The sequence below is a fragment of the Arachis hypogaea genome, chromosome 13, assembly GCF_003086295.3.
Source record: "Arachis hypogaea cultivar Tifrunner chromosome 13, arahy.Tifrunner.gnm2.J5K5, whole genome shotgun sequence".
Classification (NCBI taxonomy): domain Eukaryota; kingdom Viridiplantae; phylum Streptophyta; class Magnoliopsida; order Fabales; family Fabaceae; genus Arachis; species Arachis hypogaea.
Window position 1 is genome coordinate 6442274 of NC_092048.1, and position 27535 is coordinate 6469808.

A 27535-nucleotide genomic window follows, 5' to 3' on the forward strand; every position below is an offset into this window, starting at 1 on the left:
GCATCTAATATAGTGATAGTGATTACCCTGTCCAAAAACTTTTCTCTTTACAAAGAGTTTTTTGGATTTTTTATATGCATTTCGTACTTTTTTTGGAACTGTCATGCATCTAATATAGTTTATTTTTTTTAGATCTCAAGATGCGTTTCTTTAGAATTACCACGCATCTAATACAGTCATAGTGATTGCGCTTATAAATAAGCTTTCAATGCTATCCAAAAATCTTTCCTTTTTTACAAAGAGTTTTTTTGATTTTTTTTTATTTCGAGATGCATTTCTTTAAAACTGCCATACATCTAATATAGTGATAGGATTGCGCTGTCCAAAAATCTTTCCTTTTACAAAGAGTTTTTTAGATTTTTTAAATTTTTTTATTTCGGTATACGTTTCTTTGGAATTGCCATGCATCTAATATAGTGATAGTGATTACTCTGTCCAAAAATCTTTCTTTTACAAATAGTTCTTTGGTTTTTTTTTTATATTTCTTTTGTGACCTTTTTTTATATGCGTTTCTTTGATTATAAGTAAAAATTTTTATTTAATAGAATTATTTTTATTTAAAAATTTTATTAAAATTAAATAAAAATAATTTTAAAAATTCTATTTCTTTGGAATTTTTTTTATCTCGAGATGCGTTTCTTTGGAACTACCATGCATCTAATATAGTGACAGAGATTGCGTTGATGATTAAGCTTTGAATGTTTATTCAAAAATCTTTCCTTTTTTTCATAATTTTTTAGATTTTTTTTTATCTCGAGGTGCGTTTCTTTAGAAATGTGATGCATTTAATATAGTTTATTTTTTATTTTTTGGATCTCCTTGACAAAGAAAAATTTTATCATTGGACTAATTCGCATTTTTAAATTGTATTTGATATGTAATATATCAATTTTTTTTGTGTTTTAATTTTATATAGATTACTCTATGATTTTAATGTTAATAGAAGGGATAAGTACAATTTTGGTCCCTCACGTTAAGGGTCAGAATCGAAATCGTCCTTCGTGTATATTTTGATTTAAAATCATCTTTAACGTATTTTTTTGTATTAAAATCGTCATTTTAAATTTTTTTGGACAAAAAAGCCCTCCACTACCATCATCACCTTTACCTCCATCACCATCAGCACCTTTACTCCCACCACCACCACCACCTTTACCTCCACCACCAAGAAAATGACATCAATAAAATCAACATCATCATCATCAACACCCACTGCCACTCCACCACCACCAACACCGCCGCTGTCCCCCTCCCCGCTTTCCCCTTCCCCCTCCCCCTCACTGCCTCCCCCTTCCCCCATCCCCCGTCCCCTTCCCCCCACCCCGCGTCCCCTCCCCCTCCACGCCTCCCCCTTCCCCTCACCCAGCATCCCCACCCGTCCCCTCCCCTTCCCCACACCCCGCGTCCCCACCCGTCCCCTCCCCTCTTCCCCTTCCCCCTCTCCCTCCCCTCCCCCTTCGCATTTTCTTTCGGCCCCCACCCCCCAAAAACGCGTTTCCTCTCCCCCTCCCCCAAAACGTGTTCTTTTCTTTTTTTTTTAATAAATATCTTAATTTTTTTATTATTAAAGTAGGGGTATTTTAGGAATAAAATTAAATTTTTTTCTAAAAAGGACGATTTTAATACAAAAAAACACGTTAAGAATGATTTTAAATCAAAATATACACAATGGACGATTTCGATTTTGACCCTCAACGTGAGGGACCAAAATCGTACTTATCCCTTAATAGAATTCTTTAAATATTATTTTTCATATTTTCTTATTCTTTAATTTTATATAAGTTTCTATATCCTTTCAATGTTAATAAATTCTTTTTAATAGGTATAAATTGAGTTAAATTCTAATTTATTCTCACATTTTATATTTACTTTTTGTTATATCACTATATAAATCAACATTCATTTTATATAATTTTTTTATCCCTTCTCACATAATCTTATATCTCTTTTTTTCCTACCACTTTCACTAAATATACGTAGTAAGTGACTATGTAATTGTATTTATTAGGAAGAAAATGATAGTGACTCAACCAACCATGAAAAAGAAGACTTGACTTAAATTACTTTTTAATCCTTTTGATTTTAATTGAATTACTTTTAACTATTTTATTTCTACTTCTCATGTACCTTATTATTATAGCTTAGGTTTTTTTTTTCATTTCTCTCATGACATTTATTTTTCTTTAGATTACTCTATAATTTCATATTCTCTTCTTCTCTACTTTTATATAGGATACTGTATGTCTTCAATGTTATATTATTTCTCTTTATTAGCAATAAACATAATTCATCCTCTTTTTATACTCACTCTTTTTTATGGTTATTACATAGTGTTACAATTTAGGATTCTTCTTCATTTTTCTTTTCACTCTGTTTTTTATAGTCTCTTACTATTTATTTTTATATAAGATACGATATGGTTTTAATGTTAATATTATTTCTCTTTAATAGGTATAAATTGAGTAATAAAACATAATTCATCCTCTTCTTTCATACTTAATTACTCCTTATATTTTTTATATAAATCAACATTTACTTGACATTTATTCTTTATCTTCTCTTTCACATAATATTATGCCACTTATTTTTTTCTCCGTTTTTACTAATATTTTGCACAAATATTTAAAAAATTCAGTTGATAGCCACAATTTTTTTTTTTAGTTTGATAAACATATGTATGAAGTAATAAATTCTTAAAATACTATATATATCCGATTTGAATTGATTTCAATTGATCCCTTATTATTTCTCCTACGTATTAGTAAGAGATAGGAATGACAGGATTTGAAATTTAAAAATTTATTATTTTTGGATCACCAATTTAGTATTCTATTCAAAATATTTTTTTTTATAAAATAAATAGATTTCAAAATAGATATTTATATGAGTTATAAGTAAAAATTTTTATTTAATAGAATTATTTTTATTTAAAGATTCTATTAAAATTAAATAAAAATAATTCTAAAATTCTGTTTCTTTGATTTTATTAAAAGATATAACTATTTGAAACTATTTTAGTTAACATTATATACAAATTCTATATTCTATTAGAGAATAGAATCCAACTAATTTAGAGTATTTTAACGTTTATATTTTTTTATACAATCTTTTTTAAATTTCTCGTAGAAATTGATTGCGTTGATGAATAAGCTTTCAATGCTGTCCAAAAACATTTCCTTTTACAAAGAGTTTTTTGGATTTTTTTTATCTCGATGTGCGTTTCTTTGGAACTGTCATGCATCTAATACAGTGATAGTGATTGCGCTGTTCAAAAACCTTTCCTTGGTGCGTTTCTTTGGAACTATCATGCATCTAATATAGTGATAGTGATTGCATTGTCCAAAATCTTTTCCTTTTACAAAGAGTTTTTTGGAACTGTCATACATCTAATATAGTGATAATGATTACACTGTTCAAGGATTTTTTTATTTCGGGTTGCCACGCATCTAATATAGTTTATTTTTTTTTTCTGGATCTCAAGGTACGGTCCATGCATCTAATATAGTTTATTTTTTTTGTTGGATCTCGAGGTGCAATTTTTTTAAACCGCCATGCAACAAATAGTTTTTTATTATGTTTAACAAAGAGTCAAAATTTTCTTTTGAATAATGGAAAGGGCGAATAGTGGGAATAAACCCGCGTCTTCTCTTTGGCAAAAAAAAATTTTATCATTGGACTATATTTGCATATTTGAATTGTATTTGATACGTAATATATCAATTTTATTTGTGTTTTTTAATTACTGACTTATGTGTGAAATTGGGCCAAAGACATCTATATAGTCCAAAATTTAATTTAGATGTCTAAATTATTACAATTAGAATTTTAAAAATCAAATTAATACACAACACAAATTTTAGAAATTATTTTAGAGATTTAGTCCCTAAATTCTTAAGCAGTTGCTATTGCATCTTTAGCAGCAACTGTTTTCACTGCAGCCAAAGTTCCACGCCCCTCTTCTTCCACGACAGCCTAAACTCTCTCAAGAAACTTATCATCCTCCCTCCTCAGGAAGAAATGGCCTGCATAATTTGTAAAGAACTAAGGAGACATGAGACATCAAGTACGAAAGAAACTGAATGTACATTATATATAGGATAAAACACATGCATAAACCAAATACAGAATAATATTACGTGAAAATTTTAAATCAAATAACGTTACTACATGTATGTCTTCATTTATAATTTTATATAAATCTAATTTATTGAATTTAAATTAGCCATAGTACTAAATCTAATTGATACATAGAGACTCTCTATGTAGATAGAATTAGGTAACTTCAATTTACATGCATTTGGAATGATAAGTCGAATCAATTGGATTCGATTTACTTGATTAGCACGTGCAATCCATATAAATAGATACTTATCAATTCCATTTACTTTGGATTTTGCTTTTTTTTTAATATTTTTAATACTTTTGAGTTTTCATTATTATAAATTTTTAGTATTATGTGTACTCCTTGTATTAGATATTTTTGTACTATTAGTACTCATTTTTTAGTAAAAATATTATATATATATATTAAAAATTAAATATTAAATTATTTAATTGTACAATTATGTATAAATATTGTTTAACTTATTTTAAAGTCTAAATTATACTTCTAACTTAATTTTTTTATTTTGAGTACTTATATAAATGATACTATTTCTACTTATTATCACTCCTTTTTATAAAGTAAAAAACTTATAAATCTAAAATTGATATAAAATAAAAATATTATATATAACTTTTTTACTACAATCTTATTATGAGCCAACAAGCTCCAATACTAAATACTTAAAAAAAATATAATAATTGATAATACAGAGCACATTTGAGAGGAACACCTTTTTTTTTTTTTTTTTTTTCTTTTTTTAATAGTTTAAATTCACTAAGGCAATCAACTAGTGAAGCAGATATAGAAAAAAAAAAAAAAAAAACAGCACAAAATACATCAAACCCTCCAAAACAGAACAAAGAAATAAAGCATGAAAAAACAGACTCATGCAAAGAAACAACACCTAATAACATCACACCTATAAGTACAAATCAATGACGAGTAAAACATCACTCCTTCTCTATGCAATAGTTTTTCTTAATAGATATACAAACTAAAGAATAAGTACTACTCATTATGTATAAGCAACTTAAGTTTAGATTCAAATTAAATGCTATATGTAATCGAAATATCAACATACAATAGTAAATATAATAATGTAAAATAAACTATACGAACTTATTAATTTGCGATGATAAAAAGAATTAAATGCCATATGAGGATTAGTGATGATGAATCATTATTATTGTTGTGGTGAGCATACTTACACAGTTACACCTTCCATCTTGCACTAAAAAAAATGGAATTTGCTTTAGTAGCTGCATATGCATATAAAAGATTAGACAGCATAGCAGCTTAGTTTCTTTGTAAGTAGTTTTTTTTTTTAATCAAAGAAGTAATGTATAAAAAAAACAAAATAATTCACCAATCAATACAATAAGTTGAATCAATAAATTTAAATACCAACACAAAAAAACATAATAATTCAAAATTTAAAGTAATTCACCGTATATATAATGTACAGGAGCGTATGAGTAAAAGTAATTGCTTTAAAATAAGCATTAATTTTAGAAAGAAAAATCAAGGTTTTGAAAACCGGTGATGCAAACGGTGCGATCCCCTTCTTAAAACCGCGCCAGAAAGAACTGCTGAAAAATCGGAAAACCGGCAAAAAATTGGCCGGTTAGACCGAACCGGTGATCGGCCGGTTCTGCTAAACGACGTCGTTTTATTGTAAAAATTAAAAAAATAAAAAACTCACCCGACCCGACCCGCTCATGGAGCACGGAGCACCCCATCCCCCCTTCCCCCTCGACCCCCATTCACGCATTCATTCATGATTCATCTCACAGTGAGTGAATCAGTGAACCCTAGCCGCCGTGAACCCTAGCCGCCCAGTCGCCCTCCTTCGTCGCCGCGCTCTCGGGTCGTCAGCCACCGCCGTCGCCTGGTCCTCAGCCCCAGTAACCCTCCATCGTCGCCTGGTTCCCTGCCCAGTAGCCCTCCATCTCCATCGTCTTCATCTTCTGAACACCAGCAGGCAGTAGCTCGCATCGTCTTCATCGTCGCGCGGTCCTCAACAGTCAACACCAGTAGCCCTCCATCGACGCCAGGTGAGTGACTCGTCCTCTGCTCATCTTCTTTGTTCTTCGCCTCTGCTCATCTTCTCTAGTATAAGAAACATGAAATTGATACTCTGAACTTCCTCTGTGAACTACTGAACTTAGATTTCTGTTTAATTTTCTGTGAACTTCCTATGTGAACTTCGAGTATCTGTGAACTTCCTCTGTGAACTTCCTCTGCTCATCTTCTTCCTTCTTCGTTCCTCTGCTCAATAGCATGAGAAATAAATAATCTGTTTTGTAAATAATCTGTAATTTGTTGCTCAATTTCTGTTCGTTCCTCTGCTCAAATTTGTTACTCTGTTTTGTAAATAAGCTGTAATTTGTTGCTCAATTTCTGTTCATTCCTTTGCTAAATAAGCTGAAATTTGTTAATGTTCATTGTGTAGGCAGAATTGTGTGGCTGTTCATAGTGTAGGCAGAATTGTGTAGGCAGAATTGTGTGGCTGTTCATTGTGTAGGCAGAATTGTGTAGGCAAAAATTTGTTGCTCAATTTCTGCTCAAATTTCTGTTAATGTTCATTGTGTAGGCAGAATTGTTAGGATTCATTGCTGTGGCTGTTTTTAATTTCATATATGTTTTATTCATTTGCAAGGTTATTTTTGGTTGATTTTTTATTTAATTTGATAATGGTGTTTATGATTGGGGTTATCTGGTTTTCATTCTTTTTGAATTTGAAAATTCCTCCTACTTCAAACTGCTTATGCTGCTTTTCACTATTTCGGTGTGTAACTTGTATACTTCTGCATGATTCTCTTTTGATTCCACACAAAGTTGATGAAAAAAACTGATTTTGTTATCTGGGGTAATCTTATTCTGTTTCTATCTATGTTTTCTTGCTAATGGAACATTCTAGTCTAGTTGTTTAGTGATCAGAATGTTATTCCTTCTTAACTTCATGGAATGAAAGAGAAACTACATTGCATCCTCAGAGTCAGAGGAATCAAAAACCATTAATTAATTTATCTATTATTCATTTTAGTTTTATGATTCTATCAATTTGGTTGTGTACTTATTCTTCTTATTCAGCATAGGAATTTAGCTGTGTACTTATTCTTCTACATTGGCATGTTCATCTTCACTTTGCAATAACAAAAAGCTTCTCATTTGATGATCTATTAACTACCTCATTTTCTCGTACCATTCCTTTTGTTATGGCTTTAGCTGAAAAAATTGGAGGGGCTGGATGAGGAGACATTGATGCCTCAGAAGACATCTTGAGGTTTTGATGATTGATAACTCTTTAGGTTGACATTTAATATTTGATATTTCTTTATACAATTTAACTTGAGTTTGTATATTAATAAGATTATATGAATTTGATTGATGACATTAAATGTAGTTTTTTAAATTTGAAAACTATTTTAATATTTATATTATACTATAATATTATACTATAATTATATTTTAGGATGTTTATTTATAATTTATTTATTATTTTATTTTAAAACAGTTTTTCCGGTTGAACCACTGGTTAGACTGGTTGGACTAGTAAACCAGTGAACCAGTAGCTAGAGCAGTTTGATGACCGGTCCGGTTTTCCGAACCTTGAGAAAAATAAATGAATTAGAGTTAATTCACATAAAAAAATAATGCTATGAATTTAATTATATAATATTAGCATATATCAACGAAGTTCTAAATAACTAAATAATTTAATGTGCATAATATTTTTTTCTAAATATAAATTATTTTATTCCATTAAAGCAATTGAATATAAGTGATCCAAAAGAAAATAATAACAAGGTTAAAATGGAAAATTTTATAAGATGATATTTTCTAATATAACTATAAAATAGATAGCTTACCCGTCGTCAAAGGATTAATCGAACTTTTTCTTGGAATGCATACTTGGCGAAACGAGCTATTTCTATGGGTGACAACCACTTCTTCTCGAAGACCAGCATGTTTGGAGCTATCCATAGCTCCAAACTAGGTGTGCTGCTCTATTCCTGTCTCCGTTTCTGTGTTCTTCTTAGATATTATTCTACCATTTCTAAATTTCCTCAAAAGCGTCTCTCATTGGAAGTTCAGCTACATCTCCCACTAGAAATTCAGCTGATCTTCATGCACCAACAATTGATTCAGGACATGAGACCAACAAGTGAGTAACTAATTCTTCCGATTTTATTTTGCATGATTTTTCATAGAAAATTTTTATTCTTAAACTCTAAATAAATAAATAATTTAATGTTCTTAAATTGCTTTATTTTTTTAAGGATAGGTTATTTTATTCAATTAATGCAATTGAATATAAATGATCTAAACGAGAACAAGAAGAAGATCAAAATGAAAATTTTTACAAGACGATATTTTTTAACAATTACAAAACACATGAGTTTATCCATCATCAAAATACAGATACTAATCAGTCTTTTTCTTCAAATGCATTAATGGCGAAACGAGCTCATTTCCATGGGTGACAGTCAAACGAGCTACTTCCATAGGTGCAGCTTCTTCTCGAAGACTAGTAAGTTCTGAATTTACCGTTATATTCTTTTTTGTCTGTCTGGCTCTTCGAAGTTCTTCGCAGAGATTATTTATTTTGATTGATTATATTTGGGTACTTCGGGTTAACACTGTAAATTTTTCATAGAATTTTTTTTATTTAGCTGACGTCTCAGTTACCAAATTAAAGAGTACAAAGGCATTTGTCCATACTGTTCTGGTGGTAATTGCTCTAATGGGAGATAGAAGAACTGATAAGCCAATGAATATGCCGAAAAGATTGAGTACTGCGAGTTCTACTCTCTTGATCTGGTAAGTATGTCTTCTTCGTCCGAGAGTCTGGAATCTAAAGAATAGCTTGTGTCAAATTGTGATTAAAAAGTTGAATTGTTTTGTGTTTTCATTATCTGTCTGCTATAATTAAGACCGAAACCTAGATAAGTTGTTGATTTGGGCTTTGCGACAATAATTTTTGATGGGGTTAAATTGTTTGAGCCAAGAGTCTTGTATGTTTTGACTTGACTTGATTGTCTTCTTACCTTCTAGCAAACTCCTCTAATCTTGTGAGGAATTTATTCCAATGTCAGTCTTTAGAAACCTAGAATTTGGCATACTTCAAAGTAAGAGAGTGCAACTTAGTTTACAATCTCTAGTCCTGTTTTTTAAGAGTGTCAAATTAAACACTTTTAAATTAAAGTTCAATTCACCTTGAACTTTTGGTCTACTGATTATCTCTCAACTAACCTAGTGCATTCTTCTTTCCATTCTCTTTTAACCCCACAAAACTGTAGGACAACTCTATGAATTTCATCGATTAAAGTCTAGTAAAACTTAAAACAACTAAAAGTATAAATAGAGACAACCAGAGTTTAAATTGTTTCGTAGTTGAAGATTATTTGACTAGTAACTGGGGAGAGATAAAGCACTTTAAGGGTGATGTTACAAGAACAAACATGATTGACGAGGTTATACTTTGGAAGATGCAATTCAATTATTGTTAGAAAAAGATGGTGTCATAGCCAAATAAGTTACTATGATAGTTAATTACAAAAATATTGTTAAATGAATTGAAGGAAAAAATAACATTAGCTGGTAATTATGATTCTTGAGAAACAAAACAAAGAATTTATCCACATTTTTCAACATATGAAAGTGGTATACAAGGAGGACAAATGGTTTCCGACCATGGGAGTAGATTGCTTTAAATAAAGCTAGTAGGTGGACAACTAGGAGTTCATGAATCAAATGATATATGCATTCACAATAAAAGATAAAGATGCTTAGTAATACAAGGTGTTTATGTAATATATACATGTATGTGGTTGGTGAGTCATGAAATTGTGATAGTTTGTAATGTTAGGGGGATAGGTGTTACTAAAAAATCGGAAAATATATTGAATGTGCTGAGTTGGATTCAATATCCATGTAATCTAAATTTTTTTTTATGGCATTATCAAAGGGGATTATTAGATTCATAAGAAACTCTTTTATAATTCTCTATCTTGAGTCGAGACTTTTAAGACTGATCTAAAAAGAGACATTCAGGCAACTTCTTTAACTAGAACTTCCTTTCCATTATTGAAGAGTGGTGATATTTTTCAATGTTGCAGCTTCTTAATCACTTTTTTGTCCTTGATATATCCAAATGTAACCTTTTGGACCTCTGGACCACTGACAAAAATCCAAAATGTTTGTCTTGACTTCTAACATTATCGATCTGTACAATTTCAGCCAGCCTTTCTATAATTTTTATAGGAGTGTTATTGTTGAAAAATACATAAAATTTGTCTAAATTTACCACTTAACTACTAATTTCACGATAGCTTTGTAGTACGTTCAACATATTAAAGCATTTTGTCTCCTTACTTTATAAAATAAAATTGAGTGATTTGTAAAAAATAAGTGACTTACTTTCGAACGTCTATAATTCAATCTAATTCGAGTAATCTCTTGTATTCTTTTTAGTGTAAAAGATTTATAAATAACTAATCATATATTATTATATTAGTAAAAATAATTATTTTTCACAATCATTATTTAAAAAGACATATAAATGCATGAATTTAATTAATTTGTAATTATACAAAAAAGTTTATATTAAAATTAACTCACATATATGTAAAAAGATAAAAACAACAAAATCTTGTCCCACTAGGTAGGGTCGGCTACATAAATCAAACGACGCCATTGTGTTCGGTCATGTATCATGTCTACAGAGAGACCGTTTATATGTAGATCTCGTTTGACCACTTCATGGATGGTCTTTTTAGGTCTTCCTCTTCCTTTCACCCCTTGTCCATCTTCTATCTCATCCACCCCCTTAATTGGGTGTTCTGTCGGTCTTCTTCTCACATGTCCAAACCACCTGAGACGCAATTCAACCATCTTTTTCACAATGAGTGCTACTCCAACTCTCTCCCTTATATCTTCGTTCCTTAAAAATATAAATATTATTGAGTTTTTGCAAATATCAAAATTGACAAATATAATATTTACTTAAATTGATAATAATAATAATAAATTGCAGTTTTATTTGAATAAATATTTTATTTGATCACCTACTAATTTAAAAACTTAGCTATACAAGGATATACATAAAATATATAATAATTAAAAAAAATATCTGACAAAAATCGAATAAAATAAGAGAAAGAAGACAAGAATGTAAATCTTCTCCTTGCTGGTATCCGTTTTCCAAGATTACAACCTTACCACAAACACAAGACTTACGTAGCCCAGATTGATTTTTAGTTTTTTAAAATCAATTATAAAATGAGGGAAAGAAAATAAATGAGAAATGAGTTCTTGATTATTCTTCTTTTTTTTTTAAAGATATCTATGTTCTAGCAAAACTTAATTATCTATAAATCTTTATGAGATTCATAAGTTTTTCTATTAAGGTATATAAGTTGTCTTAAGTTTTTAATAGTTAAAAACCTATGAATATTCATGTTATAATTCGAATTTATATGTTTTCATAAAAAAAAAAGTTAAAAACCTATTATTTGTTTTTATATTTAATTATATAATATCATATTAATATTATACATAATTATATTTAAAAAATGATTTAATTAAATAATAATATAAATATGATACTAAAATAACATAATAAAATTGAACTCATGATATTTGTATGTTTAATTAGACATGCTATGGCAATTACTAATCTGTGCTTCATAGGCTTAGAATAAGAAACGTAGAGATAAATACATAAAAAAAAGTCTCGAAAATAGAAAAAAAATTGCCACTCCAAAATAGGACGAAAAACTCAATCAAAAGAAAGAAATTTTAGTTAACTTTTTTTTTTTTTGTGTTGTTTTCATAAAAGTGACAAATTTTAAATTTCAACTCTCTCTTCCTTTTTGTTTAAGAAAAGAAAAATTGATTTAATTTTTTATTCAAATTGATAATTTAGATGTTATATTTTTTAATTTGTGAATTTTGATTTTAACCGGATGATCTCTTTCTATCACTAAAATTTGAAAATTTGTCATTTTTATGAGAACAAAATAAAAAGAAAAGTTAACAAAAATTTCTTTCTCTTGATTAAGTTTTGTGTCCTAACTTTTGGAGTGACAAAAGAAAAAAATTTTTTTTTTAGACTTTTTTTTTATATGTATTTATCTTTACTTCTCATTCTAAATAATTTTTGTCTCTATTTTTTTTTGACACAGTTCAGAAAGAGTCTTAAGAATCATTTTGATTGTTATTTTTTTTTTCCTGTTAATTCCTATAGCATGTCTAAGTAACCATACAAATATCATGAGTTTAATTTTATTATGTTATTTTAGTATCATATTTTTATTATTATTTAATTTAATCACTCCTTAAATAAATTATGTATATTGATATTATATAATTAAATATGAAAACAAATAATAGGTTTTTTAGTTTTTACTAATTTTTTTGAAAACATATAAATTTGAATTAAAATGAATCATTCATAGGTTTTTAACTATTGAAAACTTAAGACAACTTATATATCTTAATAGAAAAACTTATGAATCTCACATTTTTAATAATTAGAGATTTATAAATAATTAAGTTTTGTTAGAACATAGGTATCTTCCAAAAAAAAATCAAGAACTCATTTCTCCTTTATTTTCTTTCTCTCATTTTATAATAGATTTTAAAATGAACTTTATGTTAAACTAACTTTATGTTTAGAACATGAACTTTGAGTTTATAATATGAATTCATGTTAATATTATGAACTTTATGTTTATAAATTATAACACGAACTTTTATGTTATAAACATAAACTTTTATATAAAGGCCAAATAATTCAGTGTAATTCTATTTAATTTGACTCTTGAATTATAATTGGTTTTTTTTAATCAAAATGAATTTATTCTTAAATTATAATAATATACACTTATATTATCTTAAAGTATTGGATAAAAATAAATTTTTTATCTTTAATATTAATTAATTATTTTTTAATTAATAAATAATTAGTCAATTTTTTTTATCCAATTTTATCATATTAACCATGATTTTAACTTTGACGCCACCTCCCAATGCCAGTCTGATTACCGTCGTCATTGGCTTAACACTTGATCATAAACCTCTACAATTTGTCGCAGATGATAATTAAACCGCTACAAATCATAGCTGTTTATGCTATATATGTGTTCGCATGTATTCCGCAACGGATAGAGATATGAAATTTTGTAAACCACTATTATAAAATAATTGCATTCGTATGCAGAGAAAAAAATTCAATCGTTGGAACTTGTATATTAGATCATCAAATAATTTAATAATGTAAATTATACTTAAAATAAGGAAGAAAAAGGGAACTACAACTTCGAAGAGTTTTAGCTGAACCCAGAAACTGAAGTTTGAGGCTGTCTAGAGTTTACGTAGTAGGCTTACCTTAGCTTAACTCGGCTTACACCAGCTTTTTGTCTCTCTTCTGGTTCCTCTTCCTTTATATAGAAGCAATCTTCTTACACCGTTTTCTCAATCCTCAGTCTCATTCCCTTTACTAAAATAGATAGACAGAGAGATAGATTGTTGTTTATTCACAGTTTTCTTGTGTGTTTTGGGAATTTTCTTAATTAGTTGTTTATTTTCGTATGTTCTAGGTTTTTCTTTTGGCCTGTTTGTGGGGTTGGTGAATTCTGGATTTTGATTGTAAAGTTTGAAGCTTTTCTGAGTTTAAATGTGGGACTTTGCATTGATATCTCACATCAAGTGCAATTCAGCAGTTGCGCCATTCTGAGTGCATTTGGTTCTTTATGTGCTGTACTAGTTTTGATACATTTGCCATGGTCATTTGGAATTTGGGGCCAAATATTCAGATTTTTCTTATTTTTACCATTTTTAAGAATTTGCATTTAGCTTGAGCGCTGTTTTTCAATTAAATTGTTGCTGTTATGATTTTGAAGCAGTTTCTGTCCAAAATTTGATTTTGAAGCAGTTTCTGTATAAAATTTATCTTTAATGCAGTTGAACTTGTGCCAATTTTGAGGATTGAAATTATTTTGGAAAATTTTCAATAGTTTTGGATGGTGATTTTTTAGCTTTCTTCAACAGTTGGTCTGTGGATTTTAAATATAGGATATTTTGAGTGACTCATATATACTTCCAATAAGACTTTTGATAGTTTGAAAAAAAAAAAAGTGGAAAATAGTTAATGAATATTGATTTTGATAGCTTTGAAAAAATGATTTTGAGAGAAATGATGAGTTTTGTAATAGTGAGGTTGGTTGAAGTTGAGTTAGCATACTAAATTTTAGAGAGCAATTTGTATCAGGTCAACAAAGTGTTCTGTAAATTTTCAGATTATATATATTTCAATTTAAAATCTAATTTGCTTTTCTAAAAAACTTTTCTTGTACAAATTTCCTTGGCTCAAAATTTATGTATGTCTGATTATCTGTATCTGGCGCCAAGTTCTAATTTGGTCCTTAAAGTTTCAAACGTTATGTTTTAGTCATATTTCAGTCCAAAATAATTTCAAAAACGGATTCTAATACCAAAAAATAGATATGACTTAACAATAAAATTGTTAAGTCCATATCAATCATTCCATTAACTATGTGTCAAATTTAATTGAATCCGTTTAAAACCTTTTAAAATAAAATAGAAGTTTAAAAGGTTAGAAACTAAATTAAAATTTAACCCAAGAGTTGGGGACCAAAATAGCAGTTTACCAATTTTTTCTATTTGTTTAGGGAATATTTGTAGTTTAAGTTTTGATTTAATTTCCTACTCTTTACCGATGACTTGGCAGAAGTGGTAACTTTTCAGGCTTGTCGGACGCTGGTAATCTGGGAAGGAATTTCAAGTGGAAACTTGCCAACAAAAGAACTCTAACACAAGCTGAATTTTGATTTGAAGTTTGTTTTCTAACATAATCATGGAAGATCAGTTTTTCTCTGAGGGAGAGGGAATTGGGTATTGGACACCTCCTGGCGCTCAATTCGATGGACCAAGCATGATAGACAACGGAATAAAAAATCTGGTATCAGAGGAGATGCTTGACAACCTCCCTGATCTCATGAACTTCGATAACCTTGCTGGTTGGGGTAATATTCCATCTGTGACTGATCATAATTTAGATAATGGAATTTCATCACTTGCCTCTATGCCGTATTCTCCACCTGATGCATTCAGTTTAGTGGAACAGGCCAATGATCCATACTTTATGACAAAAGATTGTGGAAATTATAATGCTATTGAAACCTCCTTGGGTTTCGATGAGAAGGCTGTGTTACAGCAATTGGAGACCCAACTTGGGTTGTCAGAAGATGCAAATGATATGAATAACATAAATGGATCACTTCAAGAATTGAGTGCTGCTGACATGGGAAATTGCTTGGTGCCTAGACCATTTGCTTGGTCGCTTGATGAGAAAATGCTGAGGGCTATGAGCTTGTTTAAGGAATCAGTTGGTGATGGAATATTGACACAAGTTTGGGCACCAATGAAGCATGGTAATGAGTTCATCTTAAGCACAAGTGAGCAACCCTATTTGCTAGATCACATGCTAGCTGGATATCGAGACGTGTCGAGGGAATTTACCTTTTCTGCTGAAGACAAACCAGGGTCTTTTCCAGGGCTTCCCGGACGTGTGTTTATGTCCCAAATTCCTGAATGGACCTCCAATGTTGGGTACTACAATAAAAGTGAGTACCTGAGGGTGGAGCATGCAATTAATCACGAGGTTCGTGGATCAATTGCGGTTCCCATAATTGATACGCTCGCTGAACCACCTTGTTGTGCTGTACTAGAACTTGTCACTACAAAGGAAAAGCCTGATTTTGACAAAGAACTAGAAATTGTTAGCAGTGCACTCCAGGTTGGTTTCTCTTTTACTCCCATTTGCTTGTTTCACTTAATATTATATAATGTTTGGGAAACATGTTAAATGTGTTTTTTGTTTGATGTTTCATATTCTTTTCACATTGTCATTAGAGACTTGGATGTTTTACTCCAAGGTTGTCATGTAGAAATTTCTGCCCTGGCTAACAAAGTATCTTATGCATTCAATATGCTGTTGTAACCATAGTTGAGGTCTTGAGGAGCAGTTAGGCAAGTAGAAAAAATTCTCTGCATATGAAATTAGTTCTACTTTGCCATAAGTGAAACTATAGAAATCATATGCTGTAATCTTTTGAATGCTATATATACGCATACATGCACATCTATTTATAGTGGGAAATCTTTTGATTTGTTTTTGCAGCTTGTTAATTTAAGGACTACTACGCCTCCACGACTTATGTCCCAGGTACTGTTAAGAACATGCTTCCCCCAACCGCCCCAACAACAATAAATAGAAGACAAGGGGCAAAAACAAAGTTGAACTTTCACAATGCTGTATTTTCATATGGATTTAAAAACTTCTTACTCAGATTGGTTATTTTCTGTGCAGTGCCTATCAAATAACAAAAGAGCAGCTTTAACAGAGATAATTGATGTGTCACGAGCTGTGTGTCGTGCGCATAGTTTGCCACTGGCATTGACATGGATCCCCTGTTATTATAGTGAGGGGATAGGAGATGAAGCTTCAAGAATACGGATTAAAGATGGGTGTAAAATTCCCGGTGAAAAAACTGTACTATGCATTGAAGAATCAGCTTGCTATATAAATGATATTGTGGTAGGAGGATTTGTTCGTGCATGTGTTAAACATTATCTCGAGGAAGGGCAAGGTGTAGCTGGGAAAGCGCTTCAATCAAATCGTCCATTCTTCTATTCCGATGTGAAGGCCTATAATATTAGTGAATATCCCATTGTTCACCATGCGCGAAAATATAAGTTGAATGCTGCCGTTGCAGTCAGGCTAAGGAGTATTCATACCAATGATGATGATTACATAATAGAATTCTTTCTACCTGTCATTATGAATGGAAGTCAAGAACAGCAACTTTTATTAGACAATCTATCAGATACTATGCAGAGAATGTGTCAGAGTTTGAGGATAGTTTCAGATGATGAATTATACGGGATAGAAGGTTCGCAAGTGCAGTTTTCAAAGGAAGAAGGCTCGAGTTTTTTCTCTATGTATAGGGGAAATTCTCATATGGCGCCGGAAGGTGACCATGATTCGGTCCAGCCTATGTCCTTGACAAACAATGAAACTGAAGCTGCTCATAACCAGGTATATCTTAACAGTTGCTTCATTTGAGAAATCATTTATTATAATTTATGATTCAACTTTGTAGGCAATGGATGGATCAAGAAAGCAGACTGAGAAAAAGAAAAGTACAGTGGAGAAGAATGTTAGCTTGAGTGTTCTCCAGCAATATTTCTCCGGTAGTCTTAAAGATGCGGCTAAAAGCCTTGGTGGTAAGACTACTACAGCTTTGTCCCTGCAGATTTCTTTTAATTTATTCAATCAGCATATTATTTTGGGTTAGATGATAGATTCTGGTTCTAAAAATATATAGATGACAAATATTTGTGAAAAACACCAAGATGATTATTATTGACAAGTGATTCTTCTTTAACAGTTTGCCCAACAACCCTGAAAAGGATATGCAGGCAACACGGAATCGCAAGATGGCCATCGCGCAAGATCAATAAAGTTAATCGTTCGTTAAAAAAAATACAAACCGTGCTTGACTCAGTCCAGGGTGTGGAAGGAGGACTGAAGTTTGATCCTTTCAAGGGGGGATTTATTCCAGGAGGATCAAGCAACCAAGAAATTAATGCACATAAAAGTTCTCTCTTCCGGAAGAAATGTTCTGGAAAATATCCTGATCCCGCAGCAAAAGATGCAGTCACCGTATCTCCGGCATCTGGTAGCAAAGGTGAGAATTTAGCTTCTGCATTTAGACATGCTTATATCTAATTCCAAGGGTGAGTTGAAGAAAAACAAAGCTTTTTTCTGTTGGTGTAGATTCAAAACCAATAGGCATGGATGATGGTGGATTACGGCAGGAACCCTTTCCGGTTTCTATTTTGGAAAGTTCTAGGTGTGATATAGCATATCACAGTCCAAACACCTTGGTTGCCAATGAGATGGAAAATTATCTGAATGGGGCTGACAAGCTCGGCGAGCATCACAATCCCGCTACTTCAAGCATGTCAGACTCGTCAAATGACTCTGGCTCTCGGAAATTTGAGAATCGGAAACATTTGAAAGCCAAATCACCTTGTGTTGATAAGGGATCAAAAATTATTGTCAAAGCTGCCTACAAAGAAGATATGATCCGTTTCAAGTTTGATCCTGCAGCTGGTTGTCTCCAGCTCTATGAACAAGTTGCAACAAGATTCAAATTACAAATCGGATCATTCCTGCTGAAGTATCTCGACGATGAAGAGGAATGGGTGAGGATGGTAAATGACTCAGATTTGGAAGAATGCATAGAAATATTGGATGATCTTGGCACCCGTGCTGTGAAATTTCTTGTTAGCGACATGCCTAGTTGTTTGAGCAGCAGTGGCAGTAACAGTTGATGAATTCAATGAAGTACAAGAAATCTTTGATCCAAATAACCCCAATGACACATCTAAGATATTCCATAGAAATGTCTTCATCCGACTTGTGTGGCTAAAAAACAATACTAATGAAATATTGTTGACGGACGAATTCAATGTGGCAACTGAATTCTTCAATCAACATATTTCATTAGCATTGCCTTTTAGACACACAATCAGATGAAGATGTTTCTATGAAATTTTCTGAATGTGGCATTAAGATTATTTGGATCAAAGATTTCTTGTAGTTTAATCTTAGAACCTTGAAGCATGATCATGCTTCTTCAAAGTGTCTATTTTCAGAAGGTAGGATAATAGTTACAAGTAAGCACTAGAATGTTAAATACATAGTTCTATACATGACTATTATTCTACATTCTGAAAATAGACACTTTGAAAAAGCATAATCATGCTTCAAGGTTCTTTCCTCTATAAAAATTAAATAGCTTATAAAGTTTTATAGTTAAATAGTTAAGATAAATAGCTCTAGTTTGCTTTTATCCCAATTTTTATATAAAATCATCAATAATTTGGGAAAGATATTGTAAATAAATTTTCATATAATTTTGTTGTTTTTATCCTCACAAGATAATCTGATTAATAATAAAAATTAATACCGTTTCCAGTGTATTGTATGTAAAATTGTGCATAGACTGAAGTCAAAGAAAAAGAGCTTATTATTTATTTTTTTAATAACATAATAATATTATATTAATAAAATATTATTAAATTTTAAATGATCCCATGTATATACCATATACTAAATATATATATATTATTACTTCTCCTAAGATACGTATTACTAAGAGATAAGGATGATAGAATTTGAAAATAAAAAAATTATTATTTTTGGATCACTAATTTAGTATTCCATTCAAAATATTTTTTCTTATAAAATAAATGGATTCTAAAATAGATATTTATGAGTTATAAATAAAAAATTTATTTAATAGAATTATTTTTATTTAAAGATTCTATTAAAATTAAATAAAAATATTCTAAAATTCTGTTTCTTTGATTTTATTAAAAAATATAACTATTTAAAACTATTTTAGTTAATATTATATACAAATTCTATTAGAGTTGGTATTCCAACGTTTGTATTTTTTTATACAAAAAAATCTTTTTAAATTTCTCATAGAAATCGATTGCGTTGATGAATAAGCTCTCAATACTGTCCAAAAACCTTTCCTATTCCAAAGAGTGTTTTGGATTTTTTTTAATCTCGAGGTGCGTTTATTTGGAACTGTCGTACATCTAATATAGTGATAGTGATTGCGCTGATGAATAAACTTTCAATGCTGTCCAAAAACCTTTCTTTTTACAAAGAGTTTCTTGGATTTTTTTTATCTCGAGATGCGTCTCTTTGGAATTGTCATGCATTTAATATAGTGATAGTGATTGCGCCATTCAAAAACCTTTCCTTTTACAAAGAGTCTTTTGGATTTTTTTTATCTCGAGGTGCATTTTTTTGGAACTGTCATGCATCTAATATAGTGATAATGATTGCGTTGTCTAAAAATCTTTCCTTTTTACAGAATTTTTTAGAACTGTCATGCATCTAATATAGTGATAGTAATTGCACTGTTCAAGAATTTTTTTATCTCAGGGTGCCACGCATCTAATATAGTTTATTTTTTTCTGGATCTCGAGGTACGATCCATGCATCTAATATAGTTTTTTTTTTGGATCTCGAGGTGCGATTTTTCAGAACCGCCATACAACAAATAGTTTTTTATTAGGTTTAACAAAGAGTCAGAATTTTCTTTTGAATAATGGAAAGGGCGAATAATGGGAATGGAACTTCTTTTGAATAATGGAAAGGGCGAATAGTGGGAATCGAACTCGCGTCTTCTCCTTGGCAAAGAGAAATTTTATTATTGGACTATATTTGGATATTTGAATTGTATTTGATACATAATATATCAATTTTATTTATGTTTTAATTTTATATAGATTACTCTATGCTTTTAATGTTAATAGGATTTTTTAAATATTATTTTTTATATTTTCTTATTCTTTAATTTTATATAAGTTACTATATTCTTTCAATGTTAATAAATTCTTTTTAATAGGTATAAATTGAGTTAAATTCTAATTTATTTTCACATTTTATATTTACTTTTTGTTATATTACTATATAAATCAACATTCACTTTGTATAATTTTTTTATCCCTCCTCACATAATCTCATATCTTTTTTTTTCCTACCACTTTTGCTAAATATATATATATATAGTAAGTAACTATGTAATTGTATTTATTAAGAAGAAAGTGAAGAAAAAAATGACAGTGACTCAACTAACCATGATAAAGAAGATTTGACTTAAATTACTTTTTAATCCTTTTGTTTCTAATTGAACTACTTTTAATTATTTTATTTCTACTTCTTATGTGTCTTATTATTATAGCTTAGGATTTTTTTTTCATTTTTCTTCTCACTCTCATGACATTTATTTTTTTTAGATTACTCTATAATTTTATATTCTCCTATTCTCTATTTTTATATAGGTTACTCTATCTTTTTATAGTCTCTTACTATTTATTTTTATATAAGATACTGTATGGTTTTAATGTTAATATTATTTCTCTTTAATGGGTATAAATTGAGTAATAAAACATAATTTATCCTCTTCTTTTATACATAAGGTTTAGGGTTTTTCAAAAGTAACTTTTTTGAGTTTTTGACTTATAGAAAGTAGTGGTATTAATGTCTGGTGCAATTTTCAAAACCAAATTGTGGTTTTCTAAGAAACTATTTAGAAACTTATAGAGAAGTTAAAAAAATGACTTCTCTCATAATACTACTACTTTTTATCACAAATCTATAAAATAAGCACTTTTAAAGCTAAAAACCCAAATACAAAATAATTTATTTATAAATTACTTTTAATATAATTATTTATTATTTAAGTTATTTTTCAAAAGGAGTTTAATTAAGCTGTTTATCCAAACTGAACCTTACTCCTTCTTATGTTTTCTATATAAATTAACATTTACTTAACACCTCTTCTTTATCTTCTCTTTCACATAATATCATGCCACTTATTTTTTTTCCTCCATTTTTATTAATATTTTGCACAAATATTTAAAGAATTCAGTTGATAGCACAATTCTTTTTTTAGTTTGATAAACATATGTATAAAGTAATAAATTCTTAAAATACTAAATCTTTACAATTTTTTTTTATTTTTGGTTTAATTATATTCACTAGTTATTTCAATCATATATTTTTTTTTTCTTTCAATAATTTATAATTTTTAATATCATTTAGTTAATTTAAGTAAGGACTACTACGCCTTCACGTCTTATGTCCCAGGCACTGTAAAGAACATGCTTCCCCCAACCGCCCCAAAGTTGAACTTTCACAATAATGGGTTTTCATATGGATTTAAAAACTTCTTACTCAGATTGGTTATTTTCTGTGCAGTGTCTATCAAATAACAAAAGAGCAGCTTTAACAGAGATAATTTATGTGTTACGAGCTGTGTATCATGCGCATAGTTTGCCACTGGCATTGATATTTCAAAGTGCGTGCGATATTTTAGAACTGTCATGCAACAAATAGTTTTTTATTGAGTTTAAGAAAGATTCAGAATTTTCTTTTGATTAAGGGAAAGGGCGGATGGTGTGAATGGAACCCGCGGCTTCTCTTTGACCAAGAGAAGTTTTATTATTGGACTATATTTATATTTTTGAATTATATTTAATACGTAATATATTAATTTATTTATATTTTAATTTTATATAGATTATTTTATATTTTTAATGTGAATAAAATTTTTTAAATGTTATTTTTTATATTTTATATTTTTTAATTTTATATAAATTATTATATTCTTTCAATGTTAATAAATTTTTTTTAATAGATATAAATTAAGTTAAATTTTAATTTATTCTCATATTTTATATTTATTTTTAATTATATCATTATATAAATTAACATTCATTTTATATAATTTTATATCTCTTTTTTTTACTATTTTTGTTAAATATATGTTCCAAGTAACTATGTAATTGTATTTATTAGGAAAAAATGGAGAAAATGATAGTGACTCAACTAATCATAAAAAAAAAGATTTGACTTAAATTACTTTTTAATTCTTTTGTTTCTAATTGAACTACTTTTAACTATTTCATTTCTACTTCTCATGTGCCTTATTATTATAGCTTAGGATTTTTTTTTTTTTTTCTTCTCATTTTCATAACATTTATTTTTTTTAGATTACTTTATAATTTTATATTCTCCTATTCTCTATTTTTATATAGAATACTATATGTCTTCTCTGTTAATATTATTTCTCTTTATTAGCTATAAACATAATTCATCCTCTTTTATAATCATTCTTTCTTATAATTATTATATAGTGTTACAACTTAAGATTCTTCTTTATTTTTCTTCTAACTATTATGTCATTTATTTTTTTAGGTTACTCTATACTTTATGATTTTAATATTAATGTTATTTCTTTTTAATAGATACAAATTGAGTAATAAAATATAATTCATCGTCTTTTTCATACTTACTCTTTCTTATGTTTTCTATATAAATCAACATTTACTTAACACTTCTTCTTTATCTTCTCTTTTCACATAATATCATACCATTTAATAAATTTCTAAAATATTATACCTTTATATTTTTTTAATAATTTTTGGTATAATTGTATTCAGGAGTTATTTCATCCATATATTATTTCTTTTTCTTTCAATAATTTATATTTTTAATATCATTTAGTTAATTTAAGGACTATGTCCCAGGTACTGTAAAGAACATGCTTCCCCCAACCGCCCCCAACAACAATAAATAGAAGACAAGGGCCAAAAACAAAGTTGAACTTTCACAATGCTGTATTTTCCTATGGATTTAAACACTTCTTACTCAGATTGGTTATTTTCTGTGCAGTGTCTATCAAATAACAAAAGAGCAGCTTTAACAGAGATAATTGATGTGTTACGAGCTGTGTGTCGTGCGCATAGTTTGCCACTAGCATTGACATGGATCCCCTGTTATTATAGTGAGGGGATAGGAGATGAAGCTTCAAGAATACGGACTAAAGATGGGCGTAAAATTCCCGGTGAAAAAACTGTACTATGCATTGAAGAATCAGCTTGCTATACAAATGATATTGTGGTAGGAGGATTTGTTCGTGCATGTGTTGAACATTATCTCGAGGAAGGGCAAGGTGTAGCTGGGAAAGCTCTTCAATCAAATCGTCCATTCTTCTATCCCGATGTGAAGGCCTATAATATTAGTGAATATCCCCTTGTTCACCATGCGCGAAAATATAAGTTGAATGCCGCCGTTGCAATCAGGCTAAGGAGTATACATACCAATGATGATGATTATATAATAGAATTCTTTCTACCTGTCAATATGAATGGAAGTGAAGAACAGCAACTTTTATTAGACAATCTAGCAGGTACTATGCAGAGAAAGTGTCAGACTTTGAGGAAAGTTTCGGATGCTGAATTACATGGGATAGAAGGCTCGAGTTTTTGCTCTATGTCTAGGGGAAACTCTCATATGGCGCCGGATGGTGACCATGATTCGGTCCAGCCAATGTCCGTGACAAACAATGAAACGGAAGCTGCTCATAACCAGGTATATCTTAACAGTTGCTTCATTTGAGAAATTATTTATTATAATTTATGATTCAACTTTGTAGGCAATGGAGGGATCAAGAAAGCAGATTGAGAAAAAGAGAAGTCCAGTGAAGAAGAATTTTAGCTTGAGTGTTCTCCAGCAATACTTCTCCGGTAATCTTAAAGATGCGGCTAAAAGCCTTGGTGGTAAGACTACTACAGCTTTGTCCGTGCTGATTTCTTTAATTTATTCAATCAGCATATTATTTTGGATTATATGATAGATGATAAATATTTGTGAAAAACACCAAGATGATTATTATTGACAAGTAATTCTTCTTGAACAGTTTGCCCAACAACCCTGAAAAGGATATGCAGGCAACACGGAATTGCAAGATGGCCATCGCGCAAGATTAACAAAGTGAATCGCTCGTTAAAGAAAATACAAACCGTGCTCGACTCGGGTGTGGAAGGAGGACTGAAGTTTGATCCTTACAAGGGGGGATTTATGTCAGGAGGATCAAGCAACCAAGAAATTAATGCACATAAAAGTTCTCTCTTCCGGAAGAAATGTTCTGTAAAATATCCTGATCCTGCAGCAAAAGATGCAGTCACCATATCTCCGGCATCCGGTAGCAAAGGTGAGAATTTAGCCGTTAACCAGCTTCTGCATTCAGACATACTTATCTCTAATTCCAAGGGTGAGTTGAAGAAAAACAAAGCTTTTTCTGTTGATGTAGATTCAAAGCCAATAGCCATGGGTGATGGTGGATTACGCCAAGAACCCTTTCCGGTTTCTATTTTGGAAAGTTCTAGGTGTGATGTAGCATATCACAGTCCAAACTCCCTGGTTGCCGATGAGATGGAAACTTATCTGAATGGGGCTGACAAGCTCGGCGAGCATCACAATCCCACTACTTCAAGCATGACAGACTCGTCGAGTGGCTCTTGCTCAATTTTGCGCCCCAGCTCATCTGGCTCTCCGAAATTTGAGAATCGGAAACATTTGAAAGCCAAATCACCTTGTGTTCGTAGGGGATCAAAAATTATTGTCAAAGCTGCCTACGGAGAAAATATTATCCGTTTCAAGTTTGATCCTGCAGCTGGTTGTCTCCAGCTCTATGAAGAAGTTGCAACAAGATTCAAATTACAAATCGGATCTTTCCAACTCGAGTATCTCGACGATGAAGACGAATGGGTGAGGATGGTAACTGACACAGATTTGGAAGAATGCATAGAAATGTTTGATGATCTTGGCACCGCTGTGAAATTTCTTGTTCGCGAGCCGTGCAGTAACAGTTGATGAATTCAATGAACCACAAGAAATCTTTGATCCAAATAACTTCAATGACACATCCAAGACATTTCATAGAAATGTCTTCATCTGACTTGTGTGGTTGAGTTCTTCTGCCAACATATATATTTCATTAGCATTGTCTTTTAGCCACACAAGTGATATGAAAACATTTTTATGGAGTTTTTTGGATGTGGTATTGGGGTTATTTAAATTGAAGATTTCTTGTAATTCAATTTTCAAAGAGGAAAGGACCTTGAAGCACAATCATACTTCTTTAAAGTGTCTAATAGAGTCACAAGTAAGCACTAGAATAATAAATACGTAATTCTATACATGAAGGATGCAGCTTATACAGTTTTATAGTTAAATAGTTGCTGTCAAGAGTGAGATAAATAGTTCTAAGTTACTTTTATCCCAGTTTTTGTATAAAATTATCAATAATTTAGGATAGATACTGTAAATAAGTTTTTCTATAATTTTATTGTTTTTATTCTCACAGGATAATTTAATTAATAATAAAAATTAATACGAGTGCTTAATAACTATTATTTCTACTATTTTTGGTGTATTATTTATCCAAAAACTTGCATAGCAAAAAAGGTAACAAATAAAAGCAAGAAAATATAGTAGAGACATTTTTATCAGGTACAAAAAAAGATCTCTCAAATAATTACATTATCTTTTCATAATCTATTTATTTATTAATAATATATTATAATAGAATTAAAGGTTCCGTATTTATTCTTAACTTTTTAGGATTTTATTGTTCAAGATATCAAATTCAGCACTATTGCTTAATTATTTCATTGTCATTCTCAATATAACAAGAATGGAATCAGGTTCTATAATATTTTGGAGATCCACATTCTATCGAACTAAACTAAGGCTTAGTTTGGTAAAGCTTTTTACTTTTTAAAAGTAGCTTATAAAAGCTAACTTTTAAAAGATGGTTTTTTAAAAGTTGTAGCATTTATATTTGGTAAATCAAATTAAAAATTACTTTTAATAATCACAAGCAATAACAATTGCATTTGGTAAAATAGCTTTTAAAATTTAAAAATACTATAATAGACATAAATGCAAGCATTAAATTTGAAAATTAGTTAACATATGAGGTTATATTAGACTTTTAAATTTTGAAAAGCACAAGCCAACTTTAAAAAGCTCTATCTTAGGTGCTTTCAAAAGTACCCCGATCTTTTAAAAGCTACAAGCACAAGCACATGATCTTTTTTATTTACCAAACACAAAATGAGGAGCTTGAGCTTTTAAAAAGCACAAGCACCTCTTCGAAAAGCTTTACCAAAACCAAGCTTAAGAGCGCTTATTATTTATTTTTTAATAACATAATAATACTTATTATTTAATTTTAAGTGACCCCAATACATCTTGTCCATATACCATATATTATATAGAAATATTGATATATATGTATCTCCGATTTAAATTGATTTTAATTGATCCCTTATTGTTTCTCTTTCGATAAGTATTAGTTCGAGATAGGAATGATATGATTTGAAATTCAAAAATTTATTATTTTTGAATCACCAATTAAGTATTTCATTCAAAATATTTTTTCTCTATAAAATAAATAGATTCAAAAATAGATATTTATATGAATTATAAATAAAAATTTTTATTTAATAGAATTATTTTTATTTAAAGATTCTATTAAAATTAAAGAAAAATAATTCTAAAATTTTATTTCTTTAATTTTATTAAAAATATAACTATTTAAAATTATTTTAGTTAATATTATATACAAATTCTATATTCTAATAGAGAATAGAATCCACCTAATTCAGAGTATTCCAACGTTTATATTTTTTATACAAAAAATATTTTTGAATTTTTCGTAGAAATTGATTGCACTGATGAATAAGCTTTTAATATTGTCCAAAAACTTTTTCTTTTTCAAAGAGTTTTTTGAATTATTTTGGATCTCCAAATGCGTTTCTTTGGAATTGCCATGCAACTAATATAATTTTTTACTGTCCTACGAAAAGATCCGTCCAAAAAACCTTTCATTTTTTAAAGAATTTTTTGAATTTTTTTTGGATATTGAGGTGTGTCTCTTTGGAAGAGCCAAAAACCTTTCC

General features: G+C 29.8%; 2 protein-coding genes across 8 annotated transcripts; both read left to right on the forward strand.

Annotated features, from left to right (window-relative positions):
- The first annotated feature begins 5854 nt into the window (after positions 1-5854).
- LOC112736801 (protein NLP9) lies at positions 5855-19195 on the forward strand. 7 transcript variants are annotated; one of them, XM_072211119.1, is made up of 10 exons: positions 5855-6159; positions 7334-7416; positions 8034-8639; positions 8782-8929; positions 14879-15929; positions 16314-16358; positions 16503-17231; positions 17296-17419; positions 17584-17883; positions 17973-19195. In XM_072211119.1, the coding sequence occupies exons 5-10, from the start codon at positions 14988-14990 to the stop codon at positions 18530-18532; spliced, it is 2700 nt and encodes an 899-aa protein (XP_072067220.1). In that variant the 5' UTR covers positions 5855-6159; positions 7334-7416; positions 8034-8639; positions 8782-8929; positions 14879-14987; the 3' UTR covers positions 18533-19195. The 7 variants fall into 7 exon arrangements, with proteins under 7 accessions (XP_072067220.1, XP_025642196.1, XP_072067223.1 ...); XM_072211123.1 differs by lacking the exons at positions 5855-6159; positions 7334-7416 and having other exon boundaries at positions 8193-8639; positions 14879-15156; positions 15250-15929; XM_025786411.3 differs by lacking the exons at positions 5855-6159; positions 7334-7416 and having other exon boundaries at positions 7816-8639.
- A 4199-nt stretch (positions 19196-23394) lies between these two features.
- LOC140172969 (protein NLP9-like) lies at positions 23395-25993 on the forward strand. Its single transcript, XM_072211125.1, has 4 exons — positions 23395-24158; positions 24223-24346; positions 24487-24780; positions 24880-25993. The coding sequence occupies exons 1-4, from the start codon at positions 23400-23402 to the stop codon at positions 25440-25442; spliced, it is 1740 nt and encodes a 579-aa protein (XP_072067226.1). The 5' UTR covers positions 23395-23399; the 3' UTR covers positions 25443-25993.
- The last annotated feature ends 1542 nt before the right edge of the window (positions 25994-27535 follow it).